Source organism: Crinia signifera, chromosome 2 (genome assembly GCF_055691185.1).
Source record: "Crinia signifera chromosome 2, ASM5569118v1, whole genome shotgun sequence".
NCBI classification, from domain to species: Eukaryota; Metazoa; Chordata; class Amphibia; order Anura; family Myobatrachidae; genus Crinia; species Crinia signifera.
Genome location: NC_139218.1, coordinates 383,355,615 through 383,374,982, shown reverse-complemented (window position 1 = coordinate 383,374,982; position 19,368 = coordinate 383,355,615). Strand labels below are relative to the sequence as shown.

The 19,368-nt window shown below is 49.9% G+C and overlaps 1 protein-coding gene across 7 annotated transcripts in view; it reads right to left on the bottom strand.

The window, feature by feature from the left end:
* MYO7A (myosin VIIA) overlaps positions 1-19,368 on the bottom strand; it is a 136,955-nt gene that overhangs the window by 43,174 nt on the left and 74,413 nt on the right. For all 7 annotated transcript variants that reach the window (XM_083170196.1, XM_083170190.1, XM_083170192.1 and 4 more), the window contains 3 exons: positions 13,366-13,503; positions 10,827-10,985; positions 2,279-2,371 (listed from right to left, as the gene is read on the bottom strand). In XM_083170196.1, the coding sequence (XP_083026322.1) occupies positions 2,279-2,371; positions 10,827-10,985; positions 13,366-13,503 (390 nt within the window). The remainder of the gene's footprint in view (positions 1-2,278; positions 2,372-10,826; positions 10,986-13,365; positions 13,504-19,368) is intronic.

Genomic DNA, 19,368 nt, shown 5'->3' with positions numbered 1-19,368 from the left:
GCAAATTTTTGTGTGCGAAAACGTGTTGTTTCCGAGTTTGCAGAGGGGCTCGAGTGACACTCAGATGACGCAAATAAATGCACTGAAACTGAATTCCTAATAATCCCACTTTAACTGTCTAAACTGTCTTTTTGAACACGTGCATTATCACTTTATCAGGGAAACTGGCTGCATCTCTGACGTGGAAGATGTTCATCCACTGGTTTATTCATAATGGGTGTGCACACCTAGCACCCAAAACAATAGGCCTTCAGCGGGTCCCCTTATATCTTTTGCCGGCAGTACTGCCATTGTTCATGTGAGACAGTAACTTCTGTGCATGCTCCATCTTCTGAAAACACCACCTGGAAGATGGCACCATTGGCAGAAGGCAAGGGAAGGGGGGGGGGGGGAGGGGGGCTGCTGCACATATAGGACAGGTGCACAGTGGTGCTGCACATATAGGACAGGTGCACAGTGGTGCTGCACATATAGGACAGGTGAACAGTGGTGGTGTACATATAGGATATGTGCACAATGGTGGTGCATATATAGGATAGTAGCACAGTGGTGGTGCACATATAAGATGGGTGCACAGTGGTGCTGCACATATAGGATGGGTGCAGAGTGGTGCTGCACATATAGGATAGGTGCACAGTGGTGCTGCACATATAGGATAGGTGCACAGTGGTGCTGCACATATAGAAACATAGAAACATAGAATGTGACGGCAGATAAGAACCACTTGGCCCATCTAGTCTGCCCCTTTTTTTTTTAAACATGTTACCTCAAACCATATTTGATCCTTATTTCTCTGTAAGGATATCAATATGCTTATCCCAAGCATGTTTAAATTGTACTACTGTATTTGCGTCTACCACCTCTGTTGGGAGGCTATTCCACTTATCTACTACTCTTTCTGTGAAAAAATTCTTCCTCACATTTCCCCTGAATCTTCCTCCCTCTAGTTTCAGTGCATGTCCTCGTGTTCTGTTGCTCCTCTTCCTGTGACCAATGTCTCCCACCTGTACCTTCCTCCCCCCAGTGTCAGTGCATGTCCTCGTGTTCTGCTGCTCCTCTTCCTGTGAAGAATGTCTCCCACCTGTACCTTCCTCCCCCCAGTGTCAGTGCATGTCCTCGTGTTCTGCTGCTCCTCTTCCTGTGAAGAATGTCTCCCACCTGTACCTTGTTAAAGCCCTTGATATATTTGAAAGTTTCTATCATGTCCCCCTTTTCCCTTCTCTGCTCTAAAGTATACATATAGGGTAGGTGCACAGTGGTGGTGCACATATGGGATAGGTGCACAGTGGTGGTGCACATATAGGATTGGTGCACAGTGGTGGTGCACATACAGGATGGGTGCACAGTGGTGGTGCACATACAGGATGGGTGCACAGTGGAGGTGCACTTATAGGATAGGTGCACAGTGGTGGTGCACATACAGGATGGGTGCACAGTGGTGGTGCACATACAGGATGGGTGCACAGTGGTGGTGCACATATAGGATAGGTGCAAAATGGTGGTGCTGCACATATATGATAGGTGCAAAATGGTGGTGCACATATAAGACGGATTCAGTATGAAATCCCGGCGGTCAGGATCCCGGCGTTCAAAATCCCGACGCCGGAATCCCGACCGCCGAAATCCCGACCTGCCATCACCTGTGTTGAAGCACCTTTCTGTTATCAACCACCACTGTGCACCCATCCTATATGTGCACCACCACTGTGCATACATCCTATATGTGCACCACCAGTGTGCACCTATCCTATATGTGCACCACCACCATAATGAGTGTTCTTGGCAGGGTAGATAATAACCACTGTATACTTTTTAGTAGAACTAATAAAAAGCCCGTCAAAATGACAGCTTCTGCAATGTACTTTCACTTTGAGCTGTGAAAGTTTTTACTTTCACTTTGAGCAGTGCCAGGTTTTAGCCCACAAACTCTCCACCCCAGCCTCCAAGTCCCTATCTGCTCCTGTCTCCAATCTCTGTCTTCACAGCTCCCTCTCTCCATTTGGAGGAAGTGTCCCTGCAAAAATTGCTTTCACTTTCTGTTATGACATATTTTAGCACACAAATGAGTAATTTGGACCGTCAAGTGGCCTCTAGTGGTCAACTCATGGAGGTGAGGAGCATTTAGCATCACAGTAAATGTCCCTGTATTGTGCACAGTTTAGAACTAGACATCTCTAGTGGTCACGGAGAACTGAGGACAGTCTGCAGTTTCCCATCCTCGCTACCAGTGCTGCAGGACATAACACGCCATAATCCACCACCTTACGGCATTCTGTACCTTTAGGAAGATCTTTGTTTTGCCTATCTGCCAATCATCGTTCCTCCCTAGCACGCAATCCGCTATGCGCTGGCACGTCCCTCGCAGGTCCCCCTGGACGTAGAAAAGGAATAATACACAGCATTGATTGACAAAGCATTACCCCTGAACCAGATGATAGTAGGTTTCTTTTGCTATAGTGATGGTAGAAACCCATTAGAACAATCTCTGCTCTGTTACCATCTAATAAATGAAATGCTGAAATTATTCCTGAAATTACAAATGATAGCACCCCCCTGATGACGGCCCTGGCCACACAGAAACCCTAGTTTAGTGTTCACTCTTGTACCTTGCACCTGACACAACCTGTGCAGTACCTCTTTCCTGCCTGGAGTGTCGCTGTCTGCTCTGGTGGTTCTAGCACACCTTGACTGGGGTGTAGCTCAGCACTGAAATTTAAGGTGCCCACACACTAGAAAGATCTGCGATCGTAAGATGTGCGCATAAATTAGCCTTGAAATCTTTTTTCCGTCCTGGACAAAAGATTTCAGGCAAGCGCACATCTTTACCAAAGATTTTTCTTAAGATCCCGTGTGTGTTCCTATGGATCTTTTGTTAAATCTTCTGATCTTTTGTGCAGCATGTAAGATCAGAAGATTCAGCTAAAGATCCACGGGAGCGCGCATCGGACAAAAATCGGAAGATTTTCGACTGATTATCGGTAAACATCGGACGATATATCGGCCGATTTATCAGAAATCGGCCAATCGGCCGATTTATCAGAAATCGGCCAATCGGCCCAAAAATCGTTCTAGTGTGTGGGCACCTTTAGAGCAGAGAGTGCTGGAAGAACCAGAGCAGAGGGCGACACCCCAGGTAGGAAGCAGGTACTGCACAGGTTGTGTCAGGTGCAGGGTACTAGAATGACCTCTACTAGTTCACATTATATGACCCATTGGTCCCCATGCTGAGGATGTAGGGCCTGATTTTGGTTCACTTGCAAAAGCAAATTCTCTCTTTTAATGGACAAAACCATATGCACTGCAGGTGGGGCAGATGTAACATGTGCAGAGAGAGAGTTAGATTTGAGTGGAGTTTGTACTTCAAACTGATATCTATATTGCAGTGTAAAAATAAAGCAGACAGTATTTACCCTGCACAGAAACAAAATAACTCACCCAAATCTAACTCTGTCTGCAGTGCACATGGTTTTGTCCATTAAAGAGAGAATTTGCTTTTGCAACTGAACCAGAATCAGGCCCATAGTTTTGATCGCCTTGTCACCCCGCTGTTAACCCAGCATTGTAGGTGAAGGATGCATTAGACAGTACAGAAACGAAAGATAGAAAAGAGTGTCTTGTTTTGGTGCACCTAAGAAACAATTTACTCATAATACGTAACGTTTAATGATTTGTGTTTAAAAATAGTTGCGAAATAAAACCACACATACATACATATAACAAAACCTGAGGCCTGAGGAAGCGTTCTTTGCGAAGCGTACGCTGACCAGTAACACACTCAGTGTGTAAAATCCCCTTTCCCTTCCCCACATACCAATGCATTTACGATCTGTACTTTAGCACCAATAGGGTTAACGGGCTACACCGTAACCCCGAGTCAGAGACGCAGGTGCCTGGTGTCAGACCCAGCGTCCTCTCTGTCTCCACTAAGCCGGGTGAACGAGGCAAGTGCACGCTTGCACACCTCATATCCAGTTCACCACTGGCAAGCTGCATCAGCCCCCTCTCTGCCTCCGCACAGCCGAGTGAACGAGGCTGGTGCACGGCTGCACACCTCACATGTCAGTTCACTAGCGGCGAGCAGACAGGACGGGCAGCGGCATCTGGAGTGAGCGGCCACTGCCAGTAAAGCCGGAGTACAATTCCCGGAATCTATGTGCACCGATTAAATATATTAGATATGTAATGAAATTCTAACTGTGAATTAATACTGTCAACTAAACAAGGTGCACATATCTTAAAGGGAGGATAAGTGTAAATCCATAAGACTAGATTGCACTCGACTACAGACATAAAGGGGGAAATTTACTAAGAATACGGGTACTCTTTACTTAGAAGGGCGCCCACGATTTTGATCGTGGGCATCGTTAGTAAAAAATCTCGGGCATCTCGGGCATTGAATGCACTAAAAAATCGGGTGCGATCAACCGACGAGATGCCCGAGATTTCCCATAGGGAACAATGTTAAATGTCTCAATTGACCCAATTTTCCTGTTCAATGCCTCAATTGACCCGATTTTTCCATAGGAAACAATGTTAAATGGGCCACAGAGGCCAAATAGGCACCCTGAAGTGTATAATGGCCACCCGAATTGTTAACGCCACCCCACGATCAACGTCAACCCGATGCGTGGCGAGCGCAGCGAGCCCGCGAGGGGCGGCGGTACGCGTCCTACGACCTTTTCATACCCCCACTATCCACGTCGGCGTGGAGTTGAGAATAGAAAGTGTGGCGAGCGCAGCGAGCCACCGAGCCCGATGCGTGGCGAGCGCAGCTGTGAAGCCCGCGAGGGGACGCGGATACCTGTGAAGGTATCCGCATCCCCTCGCCACGCTTCGGGCTCGGTGGCTCGCTGCGCTCGCCACACTTTCTATTCTCAACTCCACGCCGACGTGGATAGTGGGGGTATGAAAAGGTCGTAGGACGCGTACCGCCGCCCCTCGCGGGCTCGCTGCGCTTCGGGTTGACGTTGATCGTGGGGTGGCGTTAACAATTCGGGTGGCCATTATTCACTTCAGGGTGCCTATTTGGCCTCTGTGGCCCATTTAACATTGTTTCCTATGGAAAAATTGGGTCAATTGAGGCATTGAACAGGAAAATCGGGTCAATTGAGACATTTTACATTGTTCCCTATGGGAAATCTCGGGCATCTCGTCTGTCGCATCGCACCTGATTTTTTAGTGCATTCAATGCCCGAGATGGCCGCCCTTCTAAGTAAAGAGTACCAGAATACGAATGCAAAAAGTTGCATTCGTATTCTTAATACGAATTAATACGACAGCATACCTTGTATGCTTTGTCGTGTTCCGGAGGGGGATTTATAACGCAGTCAAATACGACTGCTTTTTAACCCTACGATGGCGTATTCATTCGTATTAGCGGCCGTATATACGGCCAGCTAATACGAATAAGTGTAGGCAGTCTGCACCGATCAGTCAGATCCGTGCAGGCTGCAAGGTGTAAAAAAAAAAAAAAAAAACAGGCTCCAGGTCCGGGCTGGTTCCCAAAATACGGGGGACAAAATGACTAGGGGTCCCCCGTATTTTAAGAACCAGCCCCAGGCCAAACCAGCCAGCAGGGTAATGCCACAGCCGGGGGGAGACTTTTTATACAAGTCCCCCCGGCCAAAGCATTAACCCTCTGACCAGTCAGCCTGGCCAGGGGCCCTGGGGGAGTGGGAACCCCCCCAATAAAGGGGTCCCCCCCCTCCAGGACTTACCTGACCAGGCTGAAGCCTGGTGCTGTCCTCGATGCCCCTGGGTGGTGGGCATCGAGCTGATTGTGTGCAAAAAAATAGAATAAACTATTGTTTTTAACTGTGGAACTATGAGTCCCAGCAAGCCTACCCTGAAAGCTGGGACTTGGAGAACCACAAGTCCCAGCCTGCGGGGCATTAAAGGGCCCGCTGGGTCTTGTAGTTCCACAGTTAAAAAATAGTAAAATAAACACACACTGACACATAAGAAAAATAAAACTTTAATACATACATCACACAAACACACTGATACTTACCTATCTTGATCCCGTAGGTAGGTCCCAGGGTCTTGATCCAGTGCCTTGTCCTGGTCCGAATCTATATCGGCATTCTTCACCATGTCGATCTCCATGTCGGCGCCGTCGTCTGGTCCGGGGTCCGAAGAAATCCATGGAGGACCTGTGGAAGGAAATCCTACTCACCCAGGTCCTCCATGGAAGTTCTTCAGTCTTGATCCGCCGTAGTCCAGTTCTTCTTCCAGGTTCTTCAAGCTGCCGGCGACTCCGGCATCTCCCCGCAGCGGACTGAGAGGCGCAGAGATGTTTCATGTTTCAATACGGCTGCTTAGTAAATCAGGAACCACCATTCTTTTGAATGGTGATTCCTGTCGTATTCTATCGATGGTGTAGACACTCGTATTTGTAAATACAAATACGAATGTCCCATCATTAAGAATACGAAAAATAGGATTTATGGTCTTACCTTGATAAATCCCTTTCTTTGAGTCCATAGGGGGCACAGGAGTTCACGCTGGGTATGAGAGGTGAGGTAGCAGAGCGTGCACCAAAGGGTTACAAAAATGTACCCAGCATGCTCCCTGCCTCCCTTCTCCCTCATAACCCGCCCCCTGACCCTGGGTCACCAGTTTCGTTAGCAAGCCCAAGGTAGGAGCAGAGCCAGAGAAGAAGGAAGAGCAAACGCACACCCACATTGCATACAGGCTCTAAAGCCATGGAACCTTCCTACATAGGAAGCCCCGCTACCAGGTGCGTCTGGGAGGGCGTCCTGTGCCCCCTATGGACTCAAAGAAAGGGATTTATCAAGGTAAGACCATAAATCCTATTTTCTTTTTCGTCCACTAGGGGGCACAGGAGTTCACGCTGGGACGTCCTAAAGCTGTCCCCTCACGGGTGGGGGACGCTCCTGGACTGCGGAAAGCACATGTCTACCAAACTGTGCATTAGCCGATGCAAAGGTATCAAATGCATAAAACTTGATAAAGGTCTGGGAAGAGGACCAAGTAGCCGCCTTACAGAGCTGTTCAGCCGAGGCGCCTCGATTAGTGGCCCAGGATGTACCCACAGACCTGGTAGAATGTGCAGTAATCCCCTCCGGGGGAGTAATCAGTGCGGAAAGATACGCTTGGCGAACCACTGATCTGAGCCATCTCGCCAAGGACTGTTTGGAAGCGGGCCAGCCCCTCTTATTGGCCCCATAAAGCACAAACAGTGAACCCGACTTACAAGTTGACTTAGTCCTGCGAAGATAAATCTGCAACGCACGGACTACATCAAGAGAAGCTTCAGCTTCAGAAGAACCTGGAAAAGAAGGCACCACTATTTCCTGGTTAAGGTGAAACCTTTGGAAGAAAATCCAGTTTGGTACAAAGAACCGCCCTGTCCGGGTGAAATACCAGAAAAGACGGTTTCCATGATAATGCACTCATTTCAGACCCCCTTCTTGCTGAGGAAATAGCCAACAAGAAGCCACCTTCCAGGATAGCCATTTCAGATCCACCTCCTCCAGAGGCTCGAAAGGAGACGATTGAAGTGCCCGGAAAACCTCTAAAGAGGGACACCTCAACAGCCGGCCCGTCAAAGCCAGGCCACTAAAGTCCGGGTGTCGGAATGGCCCCTGTGAAATTAGGTCTGGACGCAGAGGTAGACTCAGAGGAGAGGCTACCAACAGGTTCCATAGATCCGCATACCAACCTCGACGGGGCCAATCTGGGGCCACTAGGATCATCATTCCTCCCTCCTTCCTGAACTTCCACAGAAGGCGAAGTAGGAGTTGAAACAGGGGGAATGCGTACACTATCTTGCCGACTTAAAAAGTCTGCCTCAAAATTGAGAACCCCTGGGATGAAGACTGCAGAGATTGCAGAAATCTGCTTCTCCGCCCACCTGAATATCTTGGAGACTTCTTTCATCGCTCCTTTGCTGCGTGTCCCGCCCTGCCTGTTAATAAAGGCCACGGGCGTGGTGCTGTCGGACCGGATCTTTACAGGGCACCCTCGGATGAGGGACCCCAACCTCTGAAGAGCCAGAAGGATTGCTCTCAATTCCAGGAGATTGATCGGAAGGCGACTCTCCTGAGCCGTCCAGCGACCCTGAAAAGATTGAGAATTGCAAACCGCTCCCCAGCCCCATAGGCTGGCATCCTTGGTAAGCAAGACTCAGGTTGGAATCCAAAACGGGCGGCCCTGAGACAAGTTGTCTGTCTTTAACCACCATGTGAGAGACAGGCGAACCTTCGGGGATAGTGTGATCAATTGACTCCTTAGACGAGTATGATCTCCTGTCCACTGGCTGAGAGTGTAAAGCCGAAGTGGGCGCGAGTGAAACTGTGTATACTCTACCATGTCGAAGACACCACCATACACTTGTGTACTGAGACCCTTCTGTGACCTATAAGGGAATGAATCTTCCTCTGAAGGGAGTGGATCTTATCCTCTGGAAGATATACTCTCTACAACCGAGTGCCCAGCCGAGCTCCCAAGTGAAGTGTCCTTTGGGAAGGAGTAAGAAACGATTTCTTCCAGCTTATCCTCCAACCGTGAGATAACAGAAGTGTAATCACGACCTGCAAATTACTCCGTAGTAGGTCTGGGGACTTTGCCAAAATCAGTGGGCCGTCCAGGTATGGAATCATCCGAACCCCCAGCCAGTGCAGGTGTGCAGCCCTGACCGCCATCACCTTGGTAAACACCCTGGGAGCCATAGATAGACCAAAAGGTAGCGCCCTGAACTGGAAGTGTTCGACCCGAAGGGCGAACCTCAAAGTGCTGATGTTCCTGTCAGATGGCGACTTCAGATTCAGGATAGGACGGTGAGAACCATCCAGTTTGTGAATCAAGAATAGGGTGGAGAAGAACCCCTGACCCCTCTGCTCCTGAGGAACTGGAACAATGACGTTCGAGTCCAAAAGAGAGCAGATGGAAAGCTGTAGCACTTGTCGTTTCGCTGGGTCCTTTGGAAGACCCGTGCAAAAATAACACTGAGGAGGGGGGAACTGGAATGTCAGGGAATGCCCCTGGATACCACCTCCCTGACCTGTTTAGCCACTGGACGTCTGGTAGCCCAGGGCTGCTTGGTGCAGGGCTTGGCTCCCTTAGTGGATGAGGAAAATCTAGAGGAAGGACTAGTGCCGTCGGACAAACCTCTCTCCACCTTGCCCGTCCACTCAGACACTGCCTTGGCCCATGGCTGTTCTAACAGCCGCGATAATGGTGCTGCTCTCTCCTTGGCACCAAAGAAAAAACTGGTGACCCAGGGTCAGGGGGCGGGTTATGAGGGAGAAGGGAGGCAGGGAGCATACTGGGTACATTTTTGTAACCCTTTGGTGCACGCTCTGCTACTTCACCTCTCATACCCAGCGTGAACTCCTGTGCCCCCTAGTGGATGAAAAAGAAATACTTTTTTTGGCATAGTAAATGCCAAAAATACGTACACCCCCCCAAAAAAAATTCCGCTAAATTTTTTTAGGAAATTTCCCCCATAATATAAGAGGGATAGTGTGGATTGGGGTCACACAGGTCACACAGTGAGGGGACATCCCCCCCCCCCCCTTTTTAACTACATTTTGATATATGTACAGTATGTATGTGTGGTTTTATTTCAAAACTATTTTTAAACACAAATCATTAAACGTTACGTATTATGAGTAAATTGTTTCTTTGGTGCACCAAAACAAGACACTATTTTCTATCTTTCGTTTCTGTATCTTGTTAGTGTCAATGGTAGCACACCCTCATCCGCGCAGTATTACTTACAGAAAGCTAAATAAGGAGGGTCCACTATATGATATATTTTCTCTAATTATCCTGTGCGATTGACATAATTCCCTCCTTACTTTTGCATTAGACAGTACCAATAGGGAATTGGAATTGTTTACAACCTCTCAGGAGATCACATGTTAAAGGGAAGAGAACAGGGGAAAAAAATACTTCCAACCAGCAGGGGGTGATGAAAAAAATAAAAGTGAATCGTTTATTGAATCAATGTAGTTTATATACCATTTAAGAGCAGGATTGCAATATATAGTGGTGTACCACATGTACATAATATACAAGCAATTTCTATGTAAATAAAGTAATATATACAATATAAGAATTCAAAGGTGCTCCAATACCATGTTTATCCCTGTGATATTTATTAACCTTCTGACAAACCTTTATAATCCCCTATTAAATCCTGCACTTGCCCTTATCGATTTCCCCAGGTGGCTTCAGCATACTAAAGGCCCATACACACTAGAAGATAATCTTTCCAATCCGGCTGGTTGGAATGAAAAACTGGAAATTTTTGGGAGCAATTGACAATTGACCATTTGCTCCTAAACATGGAAAACAGACATAAATTGGTCCTACAGACAAATTGGTCAAATAAGACCCATACACACTAATATATGAAAGACATAAGATATTGGTGAACAATTTCCCTTGAGCTGATCATGAAAGATATTGTGCATCCACACTGAGCGATGGGTGCAAACGGCATGAGCAATATTGGCAGATGTCAATATTGTTAACAATGAGCGCGGGGGGAGGCTATGTTAGCAAGATTGCAAGATATTAGGCATACACACCAGAAGATATTGCCACCAATATCTTTCAGAAGCCCCTTTCTGAACGAGATTGATGCCAATATCTTCTAGTGTGTATGAGCCATTATGCGGATCACTGCCTTTGTCCATTTCCCAGCATTTGGAAGCAAACGGTTAATTGTCATTTGTTCCCAGAAATGTCCAGATTTTCATTCCAACCAGCCAGATTAGAAAGATAATCTTGCTGAATCTTGTAGTTCCACTTTAGTTTGCCAGCCCAGCCCAGATTATTATCAGTACATACTATACCTGTTTGTACGCAGGCTTCACTCCCGGCATTAACACCCGATATCGATCCACAAACTCCACAAAGGTGTAGCGTATGGGGTACCCTGCCCTGCGGATTCGGATGGTCTCCATCATTCCCGAGTACCTCAGCTGGCGGATACACAGCTCTCGGTCAAACAGCTGTCAACCAGGAGAACACAAGAGTTATTGACATAAAGAACCCGATTCAGACCTGATTGATGGGCTACAAGCGCCACCCCACCAGAGTATCCCCCCGGGCCTCAGGCACCTCTCTCCTTTGCTTTCTCTGGTCCGTGCTTAGTGTGGTGCGCACAACGATACCAAATAGCGGAGTGACTAATTCTCTCCATTCAAACAGGCGGAATGAATCGTGAGAAAATATTACAAATATTTAATGCTAATCGCTTTTTCTTTCTAACTGGTACCAAGAAATCTGCCCAGGCCATTGTAGAATATCTTTGGAGAATAAACAATAAGATCTATAAGATCTATAGTTTAATTGTAGCTTAGGGCACATGAGCAACTTCTGCTGATTAAAATGATATGCAGCATGCCTACAGTATATTGTGTGTGTGACTACCGCTTTATCTGCATAACAACGGGAGCGTTACAGCCAGTGGCGTAGCTTGGTTTGGGGCGCCCCCCACCGTTAATGGGGGGGCGCACCCCCCCCTCACCGCCGGCCTCTTCCCCCCCCCCGGCCGCCGGTTTCAGAGAACTGTCTGCTTTATGGGGCGGCCATTTTATCGTGGTCCGTCTCCACAGAATTGATTGAAGCCAGAAGGGGAGCCGGGACGCGCAGACAGGTAAGCCTGCGGGGGATGGGGGGCGGGGGCCCCCCGGCGCCCCCACATGCACAGCGCCCCCCCCCCCCCCCGGGACTGCGGGGGCTGCGGTGCTATAGTTACGCCCCTGGTTACAGCGTTTTCCTGGAAACCACTGGAACGTTGCATCTCCTATTCAGATACAGCGGTATTCACACTATGAAAATAGACATGCAGCACATCGTTTTAATCAGCAGAAGATACTTGTGCGTGCTATTCTCTCCATGCAAATAAGACGCATTTTGTCATATAAAGTCCCCTCCCCTGACAGTGGGAACGCCTCGATGGGTGTGATACTTGCTGAAGCTGTTCGCGTAGGGGGTTTCCACACACGCGCATATTTGTGCAAGCGCAGTCCAGCAACATCGAAATACGGAGCCGAATTGGGCCCTATCTGAACGAGTCTGAATCAGGCCCTTTGTATCTAGCACAAACCACGTTGGAATGCAAGGGGAGCAAATACATCCATATTGTTTCTGTGCAGGGTAAATACTGCCTGCTTTGACATGTAGCCCACAGATGTTAGACAGCTTTACTTTTATGCTGCAGTTTAGGGGAAAAATATGACATTGTCCCAGTTCCCGTATATATATATATTATTGTGGTAAATAAGTCGCACAGGACGACAGAACAGGATGTCTATTCCGATGCTATCAGTAAATCAGAACATTCTATGCAGATAAGAATATTTCCCATATGAAACATTTCCTCCAGTTACAATGTTACATCTCTGTCCTGTCGTGACCCGCTCACAATATACAGTATCAGATAGTGATTTCCTCCAGGGGACCTTCACCCTGCTTCCTATTGCTGTCAGCGCACTTTCATCCTGACCACCAAACACTGTGTCCTATTGTTATGGCTCATACACACTGGGCGACTGTCAGCTGACAGCCGCTCAGTTTACTCGTTTGAGCTGCTTTCAGCTCGATAGCCGTCCAGTGTGTACAGGGCAGCGATGGGAGGTGAGTGCTGATGAGCGCACTCTCGCATGATTGCTGGCCCGGCTGTTCATCTGCTGGTATTACCAGCAGATGAGCGATGGGGTGGTTCCTCTGCCAAAGGGTAGACATTGTTGCTTCCCAAATGCCAACATTACCTTTTCACAGGTGGCAAAAGGTGTCCTGGCCAACCAATAGTGGTTATGAAACTACACATCCCAGCATGCCTTGCCACAGTTTTAGCATTCCCTAATACCATAACTGTGGCAAGGCATGCTGGGGCTTGTAGTTTCACAACAGCTGGAGGGCCAAAAGGTTTGCCAGGCCTGCCATAGAATCTTCCTGTTCCCATAGTGCTGTTCTGAGTTGCACCAGGGGTAGGGGCTCCCCACCCAGAGGACCCTTGCATCGTGCTATGACTCTGATATTACTGTCTGTCATAGAGACTGGGGTTAGGGATCTGATTGGATCCCTCTCTGCGGGGTGGTGTGATAGAATATGGCATTAGTGCATCCAGCCCTGATTCCTCATCTATGACTTTAGCTGATATTGTACCATGTCTCCGAGTACCCGTATAATTCCCCATGTGCACCCCACACAGCACAGGGGACACCTACCTGTTCCACCCCATGCATCGCATTTAAATACTCTTATTCTGTAAAATCTCATGTGCATACAATATATGGGTGCATCGTGGCCCACACGTAGCAGGATCAAAACAAGGTGCAGTTACAGTTTTCGGGGAGCCCCCTCCCCGGCGGGGTGCACACTTACCAAAGGCTTCTTGAACTCATTGGGCTTAATACAGCGCACGAAGAAGGGCTGACACACGCTCAGGGTCCTCATGAGCAGCTCCAGAGAACGCTTGAACTGACTGCTCAAGGTGGGCGAGCGCTTCCTGGTCTCAGCCCCCTAAAACAAAAAAAGACATTGGAGTTACAGGCAAACAGATCTGTGTCAGGAAATGAGAGGATGATAAGTGTAGGAGCCTCTTCCTCCCGTCCAGTGACACTGGGAGGGAACCGCTGGATGGGGCTCGGAGGTGCTACGCTACCATAGTAACCCCTGCACTGCCGCTATTAAGGGAACCGCTGGATGGGGCTCAGAGGTGCTGCACTACACTACCATAGTAACCCCTGCACTGCCGCTATCATAGGGAACCGCTGGATGGGGCTTGGAGGTGCTACACTACCATAGTAACCCCTGCACTGCCACTATCACAGGGATCCGCTGGATGGGGCTCAGAGGTGCTACACTACCATAATAACCCCTGCACTGCCTCTATCACAGGGAACCGCTGGATGGGGCTCAGAGGTGCTACACTACCATAGTAGCCCCTGCACTGCCGCTATCACAGGGAACCGCTGGATGGGGCTCAGAGGTGCTACACTACCATAGTAACCCCTGCACGGCCTCTATCACAGGGAACCGCTGGATGGGGCTCAGAGGTGCTACACTACCATAGTAGCCCCTGCACTGCCGCTATCACAGGGAACCGCTGGATGGGGCTCAGAGGTGCTACACTACCATAGTAACCCCTGCACGGCCTCTATCACAGGGAACCGCTGGATGGGGCTCAGAGGTGCTACACTACCATAGTAGCCCCTGCACTGCCGCTATCACAGGGAACCGCTGGATGGGGCTCAGAGGTGCTACACTGCCATAGTAACTCCTGCACTGCCGCTATCACAGGGAACCGCTGGATGGGGCTCAGAGGTGCTGCACTACGCTACCATAGTAACCCCTGCACTGCCGCTATCACAGGGAACCGCTGGATGGGGAACGGAGGTGCTACGCTACCATAGTAACCCCTGCACTGCCGCTATTAAGGGAACCGCTGGATGGGGGCTCAGAGGTGCTGCACTACACTACCATAGTAACCCCTGCACTGCCGCTATCACAGGGAACCGCTGGATGGGGCTCAGAGGTGCTACACTACCATAGTAACCCCTGCACTGCCGCTATCACAGGGAACCGCTGGATGGGGAACGGAGGTGCTACGCTACCATAGTAACCCCTGCACTGCCGCTATTAAGGGAACCGCTGGATGGGGCTCAGAGGTGCTGCACTACCATAGTAACCCCTGCACTGCCGCTATCACAGGGAACCGCTGGATGGGGCTTGGAGGTGCTACACTACCATAGTAACCCCTGCACTGCCGCTATCACAGGGAACTGCTTGGAGGGAATGGCTGGATGGGGCTCAGAAGTGCTGCGATACACTACCATAATAACCCCTGCACTGCCGCTATCACAGGGAACCGCTGGATGGGGCTCAGAGGTGCTACACTACCATAGTAACCCCTGCACTGCCGCTATCACAGGGAACCGCTGGATGGGGCTCAGAGGTGCTACACTACCATAGTAACCCCTGCACTGCCGCTATCACAGGAAACCGCTGGATGGGGCTCAGAGGTGCTACACTACCATAGTAACCCCTGCACTGCCTCTATCAAAGGGAACTGCTGGATGGGGCTCAGAGGTGCTACACCACCATAGTAACCCCTGCACTGCCTCTATCACAGGGAACTGCTGGATGGGGCTCAGAGGTGCTACACTACCATAGTAACCCCTGCACTGCCGCTATCACAGGAAACCGCTGGATGGGGCTCAGAGGTGCTACACTACCATAGTAACCCCTGCACTGCCGCTATCACAGGAAACCGCTGGATGGGGCTCAGAGGTGCTACACTACCATAGTAACCCCTGCACTGCCTCTATCAAAGGGAACTGCTGGATGGGGCTCAGAGGTGCTACACCACCATAGTAACCCCTGCACTGCCTCTATCACAGGGAACTGCTGGATGGGGCTCAGAGGTGCTACACTACCATAGTAACCCCTGCACTGCCTCTATCACAGGGAACTGCTGGATGGGGCTCAGAGGGGCTACACTACCATAGCAACCCCTGCACTGCCGATATTACAGGGAACTGCTGGATGAGACTACGAGGTGCAATGCTACACCACCATATTAACCCCTACTCTGCCGCTATCACAGGGAACCGCTGGATGGGGCTCAGAGGTGCTACACTACCATAGCAACCCCTGCACTGCCGATATCACAGGGAACCGCTGGATGGGGCTCAGAGGTGCTATACCACCATAATAACCCCTGCACTGCCACTATCTCAGGAAACCGCTGCATTGGGCTCAGAGGTGCTACACTACCATAATAACCCCTGCATTGCCGCTATCACAGGGAACCGCTGGATGGGGCTCAGAGGTGCTGCACTACCATAATAACCTCTGCACTGCCACTATCTCAGGAAACCGCTGCATTGGGCTCAGAGGTGCTACACTACCATAATAACCCCTGCACTGCCGCTATCACAGGGAACCGCTGGATGGGGCTCAGAGGTGCTACACTACCATAATAACCCCTGCACTGCCACTATCTCAGGAAACCGCTGCAGGGGGCTCAGAGGTGCTGCGCTACACTACCATAATAACCCCTACACTGCCACTATCTCAGGAAACCGCTGCAGGGGGTTCAGAGGTGCTGCGCTACACTACCATAATAACCCCTACACTGCCACTATCTCAGGAAACCGCTGCAGGAGGCTCAGAGGTGCTGCGCTACACCACCATAATAACCCCTACACTGCCACTATCTCAGGAAACCGCTGCAGGAGGCTCAGAGGTGCTGCGCTACACCACCATAATAAACCCTACACTGCCACTATGTCAGGGAACCAGGCCTGATTGGGCTTACTGTAAAAGTGCTAATCTACAGCATCAAAGTAACCCCTGCACTGCTGAAGTCTCAGGAACAATGCTGGAGGTCTCCGACCTACTACACTCCAATACTATATTAATCTCTGTAGTGCCGCTCTCTCAGCAAACACTGCAGATTTCTCACACATTGCATAATATTTTACTGACAAACTGCACACACTGCACCACAATCACACAACATGCAGAGTAATGCCATGGCTGAGTGAGAGGGTAATAGTCTACTTCTATCATGGTTACCAACAGTCAGTAAATTTACTGACATAAAAAAGGTACAACAAATATATTTTAGCACTAAAAAACACTTTGCCCTTTCGGGGTCCACCGGGCTGCCACATCTGATTCTGGGTTAGCAGTAAAGCAAAGAAAAAAAACTACTGTGTAAACAAGTAATATTGTATGTGGAGCAAGCCATGTTAATTGCAAGGAGGGTAAATATTTATTTTTTTGCACGCAGGTTAAATAATGTCTGCTTTTGCATGTAGCCCAAAAAATGCTGGGCAGCTTTATTACACTGCAGGGTAAATTTGATATAGGGCATGCTCAGGGCTTATCCAGTACTGTAAATGGGGAAATAACTAGATGAGAGTTTAAATTATCCAGTTAGTAAACTAATCTGACCTGGGAACAGCCTATCCAATGGGGGGAAGAGGGAGTGGCTTAGTGTGAGTGCAGTTAGAAGTGGGAGTAAATGTGTGTAAAGGGGGTGGTTTACTAAGTAAGTGGCGTTATGGCCGTAATTAGAAATGGGAGTGGCTTAGCCAGAAATTGGGAGAGAAAGAGTAGCGTGAAAGGGTTAATTTTCTCTACAGTATTATTGGCGAAGATCTGTACGTGCTTTTCTGTGTAAACAACTATTGTCGGATTGTGATCCATTCGCTCCCCTGCGCGTTCCCACAGGGGAGTGACGGTCACTGGGCATGCTTTGTGCGAGCGGGTGCAGTGAATTGCTTATTCGCCGGCCCGTTCGCACCTAGCAGTGCGGGTGGGGGGCTTGGGGTGGTGGCGAGGGGTATGCTAAACATCCATTGGCATGCTTGCGGGGAAATCGGCATGCGGGAGGGATTGGGCGTTTGTGCAGGCAACACTGCAAATCCTTAAGGATACTATGGATAAATAGCACCCGGAGACTTACAGGCATCCCCCCCCCCCCCCCCGTTAGGATTTGCGCATGCGTATTTCGGCACATGTGCAAACCCCGACAGCGAACGTCTTTGGTGAGCTACACACTCGCTTGGCTGTTCGCTGCGGGGATGGAGGGTAAGGGGAGGACACAGGGCCGGACCAGGGGAACGCAGCATTTTTTGGGCATCCCCATAGAAAAGCTGGGTGTTCTCCTGGACCGCAGACGGGCCGATTCCTGGGACATCACAGGACATCAGCCGTCTGCCCCGACTTTGTCCTAGCGCTTGTCAATAAAAGTCAGTTCAGAAAGAAGGAGAAACCATTTGATGGCTGCATGCGAGGGGATGTGTACCGTTAGTGGGGGGGGGGGGGGCAGTGAAGGGGTCCCCCAGTATTTAAGAAACCAGTACCAGGCTCTTGGACTGGTCCTGGTTCAAAAAATATGGGGGACAAAAAGACTGGGGATCCCATGTATTTTGGAACTAGCACCGGGCTCCTATAGCCAGCGGTGTCATGTCACAGCCGCGGGGGACACACTTTTTATGCAAGGTCCACCGGCCGAATCATGATCACCCTGGCTGTCAGCCCTGAGGTACCTGGGGGAGTGGGGACCCCACAATAAAGGGCGTCCAGGGCTGAAGCCCGGGGCTGTCCCTTGTGTCCTTGGGCGGTGGATGCCGGGCTGATAATTTTGTTTTAGGATAAACATTTAACATTGGGTAGTGTTGTCCCAGCATGCCTCCCCCACATGCAGAGACTTGGAAAACCACAAGTCCCAGCATGTGGGCATTAAAAGGCACAATAGGATTTGTAGTCTCACTGCACAACCAATATTACAATAAATACACCCATATACACCTATAACAGTAGAGTTTTATTTCAAACACGCAAACATACATACATGCTCACCTTGAGATGCTCCCCTGCAGGTCTGTCCTCTTCTACAGCAGGATCCAGGGGGTTAAAAAAAATGCTAAACCCGAACCCCAAACTTGAGAAGCTGCCTGTGTGTATACTAACAGAGAGGACTCCTCCAGAACTCAGATGGGACACTCCCTTGGAGGTCAGCCCTAATTGGGTGAGAGTAGTCCCAGACTAGCTGGGGAGAGATGTCCATCAGGGCTGGCGCCACCACTAGGCAGCTTTAGGCATTTGCCTAGGGCGCCGGCCACTGGAGGGCGGTACTGAGCCGCCGAGGAGAGCAGGTACCATAGAAAGCAGGGAGCGGGGAGCAGGTGAGTCAGTGAGCATCCCCCCCCCCGCCCAGATCCCGCCCGTGAATCAGCGCTCCCCCCCTCGGCTGGTCATCAGTGGTAATCAAGCGCCCGCACCCCCCCCTGGACACTGGTGCGGGCACCTGCCACAGTATCACCAGTCCCCCCCCCCCCCCGCTGGTCATCAAGCGCCCGACACCCCCCCCCCCCCGTGCCGCAGTATCGTCCGCAACCCCCCTGGAGTGCGTGTGGTGCCCGCTAAAATCCACCCCCACCCCCTGGAGCTCGTGTAGTGGCCGCTGAAACACCCCCCCCCCCCCCCCCAGAGGGAAGAGGGGGAGCGGATGGGGGGGGGGAATTGTATACACACACAATCGGCTTTTGCAGTTCGGGAGTTTGCGTTAAAAGTGTCCAACTGCTGTGGCATGACAGCCCGGCGCTGGTTCCAAAATACGGGGGACTCCTACTTTTTTGTCCCCCAACTTTTTTGGAGCAAGGAACGGTCCAAGGGCCCGGTGCTGGTTTCTTAAAAATGGGGGAACCCTATCTCTTTTTCCCCCCATATTTGTGAAACCAGGACTTGCTTAATGAGCCCGGGGCTGGTTATGCTCTGGAGAGGGGACCCCAAGCCATTTTTTAAAGTTTTTTTTTTACTTTTAGACACTTTTTTGGACAGAACCATGCACAGATCTCACTGATTTTGTGA